Genomic DNA, 14,170 nt, shown 5'->3' on the forward strand with positions numbered 1-14,170 from the left:
TCCTTCTCTCTATCCTCAAAGAAATAAGAATGATTTGAAGTTATACAATAGAGATTTATCCACACCTCAGCTGCTGTCACATTTTTCATCAAACTGAGCAAAAAAGGCCCTAAAATAGCTGAGGTGGGAGTTTGTCCCTGAGTCAGTAGGCTTGTCTCTGAAGAAGACCTCCTTTGCCTTTCTGGGTGCTGGGGTGGAGGGAAAGCAGCGTTTCCAGTGTGGTCCCAGGGAATGTACTGCATCAACCTCAGCTTCTCTGAAGTCAAGGAGTTCCTATCATGCCTCAGTGGTAACGGATCTGACTAGTATCCATGAGGATGCGGGTTTGATCCCTAGCTTTGCTCAGTGGATTAAGGATCCAGCATTGCCATGAGCTGTGGTGTAGGTCTCAGTCACAGCTCAGATCCTGAGTTGCTGTGGCTGTGGCGTAGGCCAGCAGCAGCAGCTTTCATTTGACCCCTAACCTGGGAACCTCCATATGCCATGGGTGCGGCCATAAAAGACCAAAAAGAAAACAACATAAAGCCAGGTCAGCTAAATAAACCAGTGTCCAAGTGCTACTAGTCTGTTCTTCTGTCCCTTTTAAAGAGCTGGAATTAAAGGTTGGTGTCCCCTTAGAAATGAGGCCAGATGTTATATAAGGTCTTAATCATGGTCCAGCCATCATATGAATGCAGTAATTCACCCAAACTAAATCCACTTTTCGCTGGGTCTTGCTATAAGAAATAATAGACTTGTGCTTCTAGTGCCAGTCTTAAGAACAAGTTCGGTGGGATGAAATAGCTGAACCTGCTTCTCCTAAAGCCTGACTACCAGACTTCAGCTTAATATAATTCCCAGCGAAGTGTTTGCACGAGTGAGCCTGTAATTTGTTAGTCCTAAAATACTGCTCATAATATCTGGATGACTTTGATGGCCCTTTTGACATTATTGTGAAGTTTCTACGGAACCTCATGAAGCATAAAGCAGTGGACCCAAACATTATGAAACTTTGATCCTGGAGTTCCTGTTGTGGTCGGTGGAAAATGAATCTGACTAGTACCCATGAGGACGCAGGTTCAATCCCTGGCCTCGCTCAGTGGGTTAAGGATTCAGCATTGCTGTGTCTGTGGTATAGGCCAGCAGCTACAGCTCTGCTTCAGCCCCTAGCCTGGGAACCTCCATATGCCACAAGTATGGCCCTAAAAAGACCAAAAAAAAAAAAAAAGAAACTTTGATCCTTTGTGATATTGCTGTTGATGAACTCTCCTCCATAAGTCTGGTTCTAAGATTTTAAAATTTGTCTAAGAAGGGAAGGGACTTTTTTTTTTTTTTTTTTTTTACTGTTTTCTATGGACTTATTATATGTACTAGTCAGGTTTGCACATGCTTTATTATTTAATCCTTACAGCAGCTTTGTGAGGTTGATACTATAGTCCTTGAGGAAACAGACTTTCTAAGATTAGGATCTAAATTAAAATTTGGATGTGGGTGGCTCTAAAGCCACTATTTCTTCTATCAGATTTACTGCTTCTGCAGGCTTCTGTTCCTCTGTGAGGCTCAACAGTGGGCTTCCTGAATCATAGGCCTAACCCACTGTTTGTTTCCTTCCCATTCTTTGTGTTACTTCAGTGTTTTTGTCCTTTTTAGCTGTGTTCCAACTGACTCAAGTGTTTAGGTCTTCTGTTGCCTTAGGAAGTCATGTTTTTTGAAATGTGGAGGAGCTCATGCCTTCTGGGTCAGTTAGAAAAGTGAAATCAAGAGTAAAGTCATCATTTTTCATCCTTGGAAGAGACATCTCTCTCACATACACGCACACACACACGGCAATGTGATAAAAAGCCTTGCAGCTCTAGGACATTGCTTTCCTAATTTCTGAATTAATTTCAGGAGGGCAGATCCTGTATCAGATTGCCGTTTTAAAATAATTGTTTTAAATATTACATTTTTTCAACTGTTGAGATATATTGAAGAACACTAAAACAATACATGTTTAGGATTCTTTTTTTAAAATTAATATATAGTTGATCTACAGTGTTCTATCAGTTTCTGCTGTACAGAAAAGTGACCCAGGCATACATACACACACACACACACACATATATACATTCTTTTTCTCATCTTATATCATGTTCTATCACAAGTGATTGGATATAGTTCCCTGTGCTTATCAGTCTAAATGTAGTAATTTGCATCTGCTAACCCCAAAATCCCAGTCCATCCCACTCCGTTCCTCTCCTCGTTGGCAACCACAAGTCCTAAACAGCACATAATTAAAGTGTGCAGTTTTTCGTTTTTGTTTTTGTGGCTGAACTTACAGCATGTGGAAGTTCCTGGTCCAGAGATCAGATCTGCGCCACAGCAGTGACAATGCCAAATGCTTAACTCACTGAGCCACCAGGGAGTTCCTCAAGTGTACAGTTTGAAAAAGCTTCCTACCATGGGGAGCTTTGACGTGTGAACACCTAGGAAGACAATCACCACAATTAAGATAATGTTTTTTCATATCCTCAAGTTTCCTTATGTAAAAAGTGATTTTTTTCATGTTCTTTTTTTTTTTTTTTTTTTTACTATTCAAATGAATATATCACATCTGTAGTTGTATAATGATCACAGCAATCTGATTTCACAGGATTTCCATTCCACAGCCCAAGCACATCCCCCCCACCCCCCAAACTGTCTCCTCCAGAGACCATAAGTTTTTCAATGTTTGTGAGTCAGCACCTGTTCTGCAAAGAAGTTCAGTCTGTTCTTTTTTCAGATTCCACATGTCAGTGAAAGCATTTGATGTTGGTGTCTCATTGTATGGCTGACTTCATAAAAAGTGATTTTTAACTTTTACAAATTTGTTCATGTAGCTCTGCAAGTCTCAAGTGGTAAATATTTTAAACCTGAGATGTTTTATAGGAGTGAACATAGAGGGAAAACCAGTGAGGCCTTTGATTGCTTAAAAAACAACAACAACAAAACTTCTTTTTAACCTAAAAGGTGACTTGAGAAAGAGTGAAGTGTTAGACTTTCTGGCATTTAGTAAAGCTCTTTTTATTATTTGGTTTAAAATTTAGTCTTTTCTTTAGAATTTTCTCATGGAATATTTTGAAATATAATTTAAAACAGCCAAAGGAAAACATCTGAGACAGTTCGTCCAGATAGAAGAGAAGTAAACACAACTTCAAAAAAATTACATGTGAAATCAGAACAGAAGGTAGTCTTGGCAGCTTTCTTCCTACCATGGGGAGCTTTCAGGGCTTCCTGACCAGAGGAGGGAGTGGCCTGGCCGTCATTTATCCTGGTGGCCATCTGTTTCTGTTGGGACTCGGCACCTGTATATAAAGGGTTTTTGAAGAGAAGGGGGAAGACAAGTGTTCTTCAACAGCGGATGTTTGGTGAGCACTGTGGGCAAGCCTGCCTAGCACGTCCTTAGACCTGGTGCGGCGTCATTAGGTGAACTGCACCATCAAGGGACAGTGGGTAATGATTCAAACCCTTTGTACATTCCCAATACACCCGTAGCTGGAAGTGAGTTCAGAAAGGTAGAAAAATCCTCATGTTATCAAAATTTACAGAATGCTTCCTTCCCTTTTGTGTGTAAACACAAGGTTTCTTTAAGCAAAACTCTCCATCTTGTAACCATGCCCTGGTTTTTGTTTTGTTTTGGTTTTTGGTTTTTTTGCATATTCCTCTCAAAGATCATAGATGAGACAGTGGCAGTTAATAGGTCCATTTTGACACTACATGTGGTAGCCTCACAGCACTGAAACCTCTTAGTTACCACTTCCTTTTGCCTCATCTTCCAGACCCTTCTTTGACCTGTCACTAACATCACTGGCAGATATATTGTTGGGCTGCATTTGGAGTGTCTGTTTCTTGCTCCTTGTGATTCGTGTTTGGCTTCCCATCCCTCTTGTATTTGTCCTCTGCCTTTGTCCCAGCACATTTCCTCTTTCCCATTAACTGCATTATTACCCGGGAGTCTTGTAGAGCGGTCACAAGCTCTATAGCCTTATCCCTGTGTTACACATTGATTTCTTCAGGAATCAGATGATTTTACCCTATTACTTACTACCTCTGACCCTGGACAAGTTACCTCTCTCTGCTTTAATTTTCCTGTTTGTAAAATGAGTGCTATACACCTACCTTAGAGGGCTGTTGTGAGGATAAATGTTAACGTGTGTAAAGAACTTAAAGCCAGTAACCCCTTTTTAGTGTTTGCTTTTATGGTTTAAACTTGTACATTCGAGATTATGACATAGCAAACCGCTTCGGTATCTTCGGTTACCTTGAGATAATTCAGTTGAAGTGTCTCCCCGAACCTGAAGCAGTGAAGAAACTGTGCACAGAATCTTGTATCCCGAAGTCCTCTGACACTCTGGTTTCCTAGTTAGGTGGTTCTCTTTTCCTAACCTCTCCTTAGGACCTGCTGGTTACCACTCATTCTCTCCGATCTCTTTCTTTCCATTGCTAGTCAGTCACTTCAGCAGCTCCCCTTGATTCCAGTCACTCATTCTCCATTCACACACGTGATATAATAATCTTTAAGCTTTGTCTTGTTCACAAGCATAACCCTAGCCCCTGAAACATTGCTTGGCGTGGGGTAGGCACTCAGTATTTGATGGAGAAACACGTGCCTCTACGAGCCTCCTCTAGAAGTTCCCCACAGTGTTGAGTCTAAACTCTGGAACTCTTCGGTGAGGTTTTCACTATTGCTATCTGTTTAGTAATTTCACAGCACTGATTCTGTATCCCACCTCTGCAGAGCCACTTGTTATTCCCTGCTTATTTTGTATTAATTCTTGTTTCCGTATTCCTGTTTCTTGGGATGCCCTTCATTTGTATTCTGTGTCATGCCCAGAGCATACTGCTTTACAGAATTTTTCCTTCTTGGCTCTACCAACTCTAGTCTCATTTCTTTTGTCTGATATCTCAGCTCCCATGTTTGATTTTTCAGTGTATTGATTTGTTTTTAAATCTTCGGTGGGTATGCTGTGTCTGCTCACCTTGATCATAAGCTCCTGGGGGTCAAGGACAGTCTCGGCTGTCTTGTGACCTCTGCTCAGTGCCAGTGACATACCTACACACTTGCAGGTATTTAGTAAATGTTCACGTAACGGTTCTGTGGAACATGAGAATTGTTTTCCAGTGATCCCTGTGAAGTCCCAAAGAGAGTGTGTGATAGAGCCCACTATTAACAGAGCAGTTCTGTCCTGAATAAAGAGATGTGGGGCCTTAAATGTGGAGGATTTGGGAGTATATTTTTCAAAAGAGTTCAGGCCTACAGAGGAATCATTCTTCTCTGAATAGGTAATTCTATGGGTAATATTCAGCTCTGGGGTATATTGATTATTTTTATTGATACTCTATGGTCCCATATATTTAATTTGGAGAGAGGGTAACCCATTAAACTGTAGCCTAAAAATGTAATTAAATCATATTTGACTCCACGGCCTGAATTTTTACCGTTTAGATTTTAGTTTAAAACTAGGGCATGTTTATAACTTAGATTACAGTATAACTTGACAGACAGAAGTGAGGAAAGGAGTAAGCCAGAAAACTTCATGTTAAATGTGACCTTTCCCCAGTGTGTTGGAATATTGGTGCTTCTAAGCAATACAGAGGCTGGATAGCTTATTCCTAGCATCATGGATATGAGGCTGCCTGAGCTGGACTAAGAAGATATGCCACGTAGCTGTACCTCTTCCATGGAGTTTTTATTCTCATCCATTTGAGCTCTGAAAACTGAACCCCTGACTTTCTGGGCTGAAGACTCAGCTATCCGTTGTGTTGAAAGAGGGAGTATTCAGATCTAGGAAGAGGCAAAGTGCCTGTAAGGTGGTACAGGCATGCACTACAGTTTTAGCACCGTACAGGAGGCTGCCATGGTACCTTGTCCTAGTTTCTAGGGATGCTAAAAGTGTAGGCTGACCTTTAGTCAAGACTTTATTCTGCCTACAGCGTTTTGGTGTGCAGTCCTATTTTCTACCCGATGTGATGCATGAAGATGAAGCAGAATGTGTAAACCTGGAAACTGCTTTAGAGGTCTTTTTTATCCTGCCTTATTTTGCTAATTGAGAAAAGTATTGCAGGTGAAAGAAGGTCGCTTACTGTTGCTTCTAGTTAGTAACAAGGCTGGCAATATCATCTTGGCCTCCTGATTCCAAAGGTAATGATTTGGAACGGCGCCTCTGCGAGAGAATGTGATTCTAGCAGAACAAGAATGTAAATGTGCTCTTGTACCTACCGGGCTGACACTGCTGACCCCCAATATTAGTGGGCTACATATCTGAAGGGTTTTCCTGAGAGGAGTACTGAGTCTGTAGTGAACTCTCCACCTTCTCTTGCCCACTTTTCCTAATGGTCAGCCTAGCTGAAAGACACTGGTAGGTTTCTTTGCCTCAGGCTGTGTCAAGTATATAAACAGTGAAGTTTGCACAGCTGACTATTTATAAATTGGTACTGTGGTATGATGGTTACTGGTGTAGGGAATTGCCAGTGATCACAACTGTGCTTGAAGCATATCCATCTCTATAATGTCATAACAGGGTTCAGATTCATTGGTGACCCACACAGAGGCTGAAATTACCTTTAAACACAGAGGAAAGGGGAAAGTCATGTGTGCTAATGCTTGGTGACTGAGTTCTCACCAGCCCATCTTGTGTAAGTTAGAAGGCTGGCCCAATTCCGTCCAAATGTTCCAGTCTCATTTGGGATGCCTTGGACCTTCAGTCTGTTGATGGTGACCACAGAAACCAGTTTATTAACTCATTTGCTCATTGGTAATCATTCCCCAGTGTCCCACTCCTCATATTCATTGGCCTGTGTATGACTGTTTTGAGTATGGTAGATAGATGTTTTTGACTTTTCACCAAATTGATAATCAGCTAACATTGATGTTCCAGTTGGAGTGAAGGACACATTATGAATAACCTTACAATAAAGTGTTCATTAAGTAGCTTAAGTTGCCCAAGGGAAGCTCTGATAATTACAGTGCAGCTTATGCTTTATAAAGAAATTAGTCATCAATACCTTCTTTTAAGCCAGAAACACTTTCCTCCCCCTCCCCTGAGCTAGCAGGTTATAAACTTCCTGCCACCTTACCTTTGCTCTTCCTTTTTAACCCATAGTTTTTGTAGCAGATTGTCTAATTAGGCTTAAATAAAACACCTCAGTCATTTCTGTGGTAGCTGTGCTGGTGAGGTCCATAAGCCACAAGCCAGAGACAGCTGGTAAGCATGTCATCCAAAGTTTGTGCTCTCTCTGGACTGAGGACTTCTGGCCAAGTACTTCAACCTCGGAAGTCTAGGCACTGAGAAGACCGCTCTGGAATGCTACGTGGAGAACTGAGCTTAGGAATCTGGGTTTTTGCTTTTTTTTTTTTTTTTTTTTTTTTAAGTTTAGCTGATTCATTTCTTAAAAAGATCTGCCAGTGCAATTTGAACCTCTCCTTAATTTGGTCTAAATGCTGATAATACTAGTTAATTGGAATTTTGTGTGTTTTCTTTTCCTTTATCTTCTTTTTTTTCCTTGGGCCGCTCCCGCGGCATATGGAGATTCCCAAGCTAGGGGTCAAATTGGAACTGTAGCCGCCGGCCTACGCCAGAGCCACAGCAACGTGGGATCCGAGCATCGTCTGCAACCTACACTACAGCTCATGGTAACGCCAGATCCTTAGCCCCTGAGTAAGGCCAAGGATCGAACCCGCAACCTCATGGTTCCTAGTCGGATTTGTTAACCACTGAGCCACAACGAGAACTCCCTCTTTTCCTTTATCTTTTAATAAAAGTGTGCATTAGTTACGAAATGGCTTAGAAGAAGTGAGGGTGAGGAGCTAGGGTCCTGGTTAATGTAAAATTCAACACTCAAACTATTGGTCAGGGGCCTTGATAATCATTGATGGTCAGCTGACAGAGGTTGGCCTTGCTTTACATTTTTTTCTCTATAGTAGCAAGCTAGCAAGAGGAGTTTGAGCATTTTACAAGATGTAAAGAAAAATGCATTCGTTGAAAGTCTTTTTCCTGTCTTCTCTTTCTGCAGGTGCACTTACAGAGTGCTATGATGAACTGGGGAATAGATACCAGCTTCCAGTCTATTGCTTGGCACCACCAATCAACATGATAGAGGAAAAGAGCGACATAGAGACTCTTGATATTCCTGACCCACCACCCAATTCTGGATATGAATCTCAGCTCCGTTTGCGCCTTTCCACTGGCAAAGACCTCAAACTTGTGGTCCGCAGCACAGACACAGTGTACCACATGAAGAGGCGGCTACATGCAGCGGAAGGAGTGGAGCCGGCTAGTCAGCGGTGGTTCTTTTCTGGCAGACCTCTCACCGACAAAATGAAGTTGGAAGAGCTAAAGATCCCAAAGGACTATGTTGTACAGGTTATAATGAGCCAACCTCTGCAAAGCCCGACACCAGTTGAGAACTGAACTGGTCCTGTTGGCTGTCCCCAGCTCCCTCCCGCTCCTTTTTATTGTTGTTATTGTTTCCTACTCTACGCGTGAAATTTATTTTCACTGCTCTGAATTCCGTATGAATGGATTTAGTTCTGAGGAATTACCAGTGAAAAATTCCATCTGTGATGGAGACCAACAAAAATAATTAATAAAACACAAAGAGCCAGCCTTTGAGACTCATGTAATTACAGTTTCTAATTCGAGAGGCAGTTAAGAAATAGATAACCATTTATTTTAAAATACCCAGCAACCGTGTAATGGCTATACGTAAATGATCCGGACTGTAAATAGAGCAGTGCATCCATGAAGAACAGCACCAAGCACCTTGTGAATACAGAATTCTTAAAACACATCAAATACGATTCCCAGAAATCAGAACAGTTATAAAACTTGAGCTTTTTAAAATGGAAACTGAAAAGAGCAGTATTTGAGGTTCGCTTCTTTTCTGATCTGAATATTTTGCTCACTCAATATTTAGCCATAAAGGAGTAGAGAATGGTAAATTGTGTTTCAGTATTGCTTTCCCTGTCCCCATATGTTCAGCTCCTTATTTACATTCACACTAAATTTCGGTGCCTTCCAGCACGTTGGTGGCAGGCACTTTTCTGGAACACTAGGCAATAATTTAGTCAATGCATTCAGAGCTCAGATTTTCAACTGAAACTTAGGTGAAAAGGCTCTTGTCCTCTTGCTGCATAGGTACTTTGAAATGTCTATATAACGAAGCTGTTTTCATATCCAGGCTTTAGAAAGTCGTTACTATATAATACCTTTATTGATCTACCTACTCTGCTTAGGACTTTTCAGAGCTAACTGTGCCCCCAAATGCATGGAAACTAGGCCAGGGAATGTAAGGGGTCAAGTATAGCTGTTCCCACTGTTGGATAATGAATTATCTCCCCTAATTTGCAAGGAGGGTGTAAGGAAAACCCAATCTAGCTGTGCCTGGGAGAATTGTGCCTATGTTTGACCTCTTAGAAAGAATTTCAGCTTATAATTTACTAGTGCGAAAGATTTACTGACATCACTTAAACATTGGCAGTGAGACCAAATGATGATCTATTGCTTTTCCTACTCTAGCGCTCCCCACAGCTTGCTGTTACCCCTAGTTGTGGAGGATGAGTGTTTTCCCCTCACCTTACCTAGCAGAGAGGCAACTTAAGAAGCATCTGCAGATTAGAGGACTGACACATTCAGGGAGATAACCTGATTCTTCTCTACTGTGACTGGAATAAAGATGCCAAGGATTATATTTAATTTGGAACCCTTTTAAAGTTGGTTCCATAAGTGAAGAGGGGGCTACTGCGTGACCTCTGGACCCCTGAGAGTCTACGAGATGGAAAAGTAGGGGGAAGAAGGCACTTAGGTTGTTCTCAAATGGGAAGTAAACCTCCACACCTGTTTTGTATGTGAAGCACCATCATTAATTTTAATGGCAAAATGAAACTGCTATTTAGTTTAAATGTAATGTTTAAAATGGTATTAAATTTCCTATAGCCTGATTAGACATAATATCTATAATTGTAACATTATGTTTCTGAGAGCTTTAACTACTTCTCTTTTTTATGCCATCATCTTAATGATTATGGTTACATTTAATTTAGGTTTGCTGATAACTGAATCTTAAATTCAAGAGGAGACAGCAGCATTAATTCCAAAGGAGTATTTCTATATATGGAGGTAGAGGTAGGTGAGGGTGGTTGAGTGCAATGCACCTGTCGCCAGAAAGTTTCTTTGTTGCGTGCCATGTTGAATAGCAACATCTTTCAGAGTTTGTCAACTGGAGGGGAAAAGAGTGTTCAAATCTATTTTTCTCAAGTACATTTGGTGATATCATAATCATCTATGGTTGGTAAGAGGGTTTTTTTGTTTGTTGAGAATTTGAGCTCTCTTAAGAGTTTATTTTATTTTAAAGGAACATATACTTTGAATAACAATTTTCTGGGCATGTTTAACTAACCTAGGTGAGAAAACCATGGTGCTGTTTAATTGTAAATAGATTGTTATAAGATTGGACCAATACTTGATGTGTACAATTTTAGTATGTAGGGTTTTTGTGCTTTTTTAAAAAAAAAAAAGTTCAATTTTTCTCTTTGTCTTTGCCGTTATTCTGGGTTTTTAATTGTTACTCTCTGCAATAAGGGTAGTCTGCTTCATTCTGATAAAACCTCTAAAAAGGTTTTCTTCATTTTTAAAAACTCCCAGCTCAGTAAATAACAAGTTCGTTATCACCAAAATTAGGCTCTTCTATGTCAAACTATACATGGTCACTTACAGATATACTTTATTTGCTACATTGAAATCTTGGTCTAAAATATGTTGTTTTTTTAAGAATATCCTGCAGGTCAGTTTTGATCCCTGGCCCAGGAACTTCCACATGCTGCTGGTGCAGCTAAAAAAAAGTGGGAAAAAAAAAAAAAAATCCTGTGAACCAAAACCCATAATTCAGTTGCACTGAGCCCATTTCTTTATCCATTTTGGGTCAAAATGTCAGGTTTTGATTGTTAAATTTTTATTTAAAATAGGTGATACATAAGCATGAGGGAAAAAAATCCAAGCATATCAAAGTGAAAATTCTCTTCCACTCCTGTTCTTTATTTCCCATTTCTTCCCAAAGGTAACAGCTGCCACCAGCTTTTTGATATCTTTCAAGATACTCTCATACCATAGTTCTCAAACTTGAGCGTGCCTCAGAGTTACCTGGAGGGCTTATTAAAACACACATTGTTGGGCTGTTCCCCCAGAGGTACTGAGTTACCTCTGAGTTAGTAGGTCTGAGTGGGGCCCGATAATTTGCATTTCTGAAAGTTACCAGATGCTGTTGCTGCTACTAGTCTGGGGATCCCAATGTGAGAACCACTGTTCTAGTATGTATGAGTATATTCACCCACACTTTCTATTTTTTCCATAAATACGTATGTTATTCTATACAGCTGATCTTTCTCCAAAACGGTGACTCTTAGAGCTCATTCCATATAAGTAGGGCTAGATCTGCTTCATTCGTCTTAGAGCCGTAAGTCATTGTCTGGAGTACCACAGTTATTTCAGACTCTTAATTCTGGTCCGCCTGGCAGTTTCTAGTCTTTTGCTACTGTAAACCAGGCTGCTGTGAAATGTCCTTTTGATGGCTACATCTTTCCATCATGTATGTGTATATAACAGGCTTCTTAAGGAGGGAGAATTGCTCCAGCAAACAGTGTGTATGTTTGGAGAGTACATGCTAAATTGCCCTCCAAATAGATTTTACCGATTAAATACTACAGCAATATGACTACTATATTGATGTATTTTCCTATACCCTGACCAACTCTTTGATCTTTGACAGTCTAGGTGGAAACCTGTGTCCTGTGGTGGTGGTGGTGGTGGTGGTTTTACTTTTTAGGGCCCCTCCTGCGGCATATGGTGGTTCCCAGGCTAGGGGTCCTAGTCAGAGCTGCAGCTGCCAGCCAATACTGCAGCCACTGCAGTGCAGGATCTGAGCCGCATCTGTGACCTACACCACAGCTCACAGCAATGCCAGATCCTTAACCCACTGAGCAGGGCCAGGGATCGAACCTGCGTCCTCATGGATGCTAGTCAGATTTGTTAACCACTGAGCCATGACAGGAACTCCTGTGTCCTGTGGTTTTACTTTGTGTTTTTTCTTTAAGTGAAATTTAGCATTATACTGCATATTTTAAGGCCATTTATATTTTTATTCCTGTGAATTACCTGCTTATGTTTGCCCATGTTCCTAGTGCATTTTGATCTTTATCCTCTTGATTTGTAAATATTCTTTCTATGTTAAGGAGATCAGTCATTTTCTATCACGTATTATTTGTTTTTGTGTCATTTACTATGTGCAGATATCAGATCTGGTGTCTTGTATTTATGGCTTCTTGGCTTTCTTCCTAACTTCAAAAGGTCTTACCCACTCTGAGATTTTAAAAAATTTTTGCATGTTTTTAGTATATCTTTTATGATTTCATTATCTGGAGGTTTTTTTGGTGAAAAAAACAGAGTAGCAGCCCAGAATTTTTTTTCCAGATAGTTATCTACCCCACTTTAAGACTATACTTTTTTTTTTTTTTTTTTTGGTCTTTTCATCTTTTTTGAGGGCTGCACCTGCAGCATATGGAGGTTCCCACGCTAAGGGTCTAATCGGAGCTGTAGCCGCCAGTCTACACCATAGCCACAGCAACACCAGATCCGAGCCACATCTGTGACCTACACCACAGCTCACGGCAACACCAGATGCTTAACCTACCAAGCGAGGCCAGGGATTGAACCCGAAACCTCATGGTTCCTAGCTGGATTCGTCTCCGCTGCACCATGATGGGAACTCCAAGACTATAACTTTTTTTTATGGTCTTGTTAACTGGACAAATTACCAAATATACCCAGGTCCACCTCCAACTTTCAAATGTTGTTACTTAGTTCTTTTACTTATGGAAAAGAGAAAAAAAGGAATGTGCCTAATAATCTCCCTTATTGTAGCCAAGTCTTTGATTTTTGTTCTCAGCTCTGTAGCGCCTCTGACAAGGGTAACTGCCTGTCTCAGCGGGTGTCAGCAAAACTGATCTGGCCTTTTTTTTTTTTTTTTTTTTTTTTTTGACTTTTGTCTTTTTAGGACCACACCCGCGGCACATGGAGTTCCCAGGCTAGGGGTCTAACTGGAGCTATAGCCACCGGCCTACACCACAGCCACAGCGATGCCAGACCCGAGCCGGGTCTTCGACCTACACCACAGCTCACAGCAACACCAGATCCTTAACCCACTGAGCGAGGCCAGGGATTGAACCCACAACCTCATGGTTCCTAGTTGGATTCAATTCCTCTGCACTACAACGGGAACTCCATGGTACATTTTATAGTCACCCTGATGGTTTCCTGGGAAGAGCGGGAAAACTACTTACTATCTCCTTAATAGTAAATGTTAATACTATTATTAATTTATTTAAAATTTGAATTTTCTTTTTTTTTTTTTTTTTTAGGGCTGCACCCATGGCATATGGACATTCCCAGGCTAGGGAACTGTAACTGACAGCCTGCGCTATAGCCACAACAACGCAGGACAAGACAGGATCTGAGCCGCATCTGTGACCTACACCACAGCTCACGGCAACGCCAGATCCTTAATCCACTGACCGAGGCCAGGGAGAAACCTGTGTCCTCATGGATACTAGTCAGGCTCATTATTGCTGAGCCACAACGGAACTCCTAAAATGTGAAATTTTAATCGAATAATTAAATTTTAGTTTAAAATGTCTTTAGCCCAATTTATAACCTAGTATACCCTATTACTTTGACTATCCATCCTCCCTCCCTGCTCCCATTCTGAAACAAAAGTGGTATAATACCTTCATTGCTTTAGAGACTATGAAAAAAAAAAATGCCATGGTTACCCTTTATATATATCTCAAGAGTGTTCCCCTTACAAAACAGGAAAGAGAAGCCTTCCCAGGACTTCATTATAGTTTCTTCTCCCAGAACTACGCCTCAGTCCTAAGGCTGGCTAGTAGCAAAAGCCACTGAGGCTGCCAAGAAAGAGGCAGAAACCAATCCCAAGATAAGCTTAGTGGCGAGGCCCTTTGGAACAGGAGCTCATCTCTAGCTGTCATATTGAGCCAGAGGGTACTAGTCTCAGTACAGTACTTTGCATAGGTGTAGTACTGTCGGAATTTGTTTGCCACAGGGTCTTCTCCTTGGAGAATAACTAAACTTCTCACCAAATGAGAGGAAGAGAAGAGCACTGT

The 14,170-nt window shown here is 41.0% G+C and overlaps 1 protein-coding gene across 3 annotated transcripts in view; it reads left to right on the forward strand.

Annotated features, from left to right (window-relative positions):
• UBTD2 (ubiquitin domain containing 2) overlaps positions 1 to 10,525 on the forward strand; it is a 75,494-nt gene extending 64,969 nt beyond the window's left edge. For all 3 annotated transcript variants that reach the window (XM_021076607.1, XM_013990651.2, XM_021076606.1), the window contains one exon: positions 8,011 to 10,525. In XM_021076607.1, the coding sequence (XP_020932266.1) occupies positions 8,011 to 8,408 (398 nt within the window). In that variant the 3' untranslated portion in view covers positions 8,409 to 10,525. The remainder of the gene's footprint in view (positions 1 to 8,010) is intronic.

Source organism: Sus scrofa, chromosome 16 (assembly GCF_000003025.6).
Source record: "Sus scrofa isolate TJ Tabasco breed Duroc chromosome 16, Sscrofa11.1, whole genome shotgun sequence".
NCBI classification, from domain to species: domain Eukaryota; kingdom Metazoa; phylum Chordata; class Mammalia; order Artiodactyla; family Suidae; genus Sus; species Sus scrofa.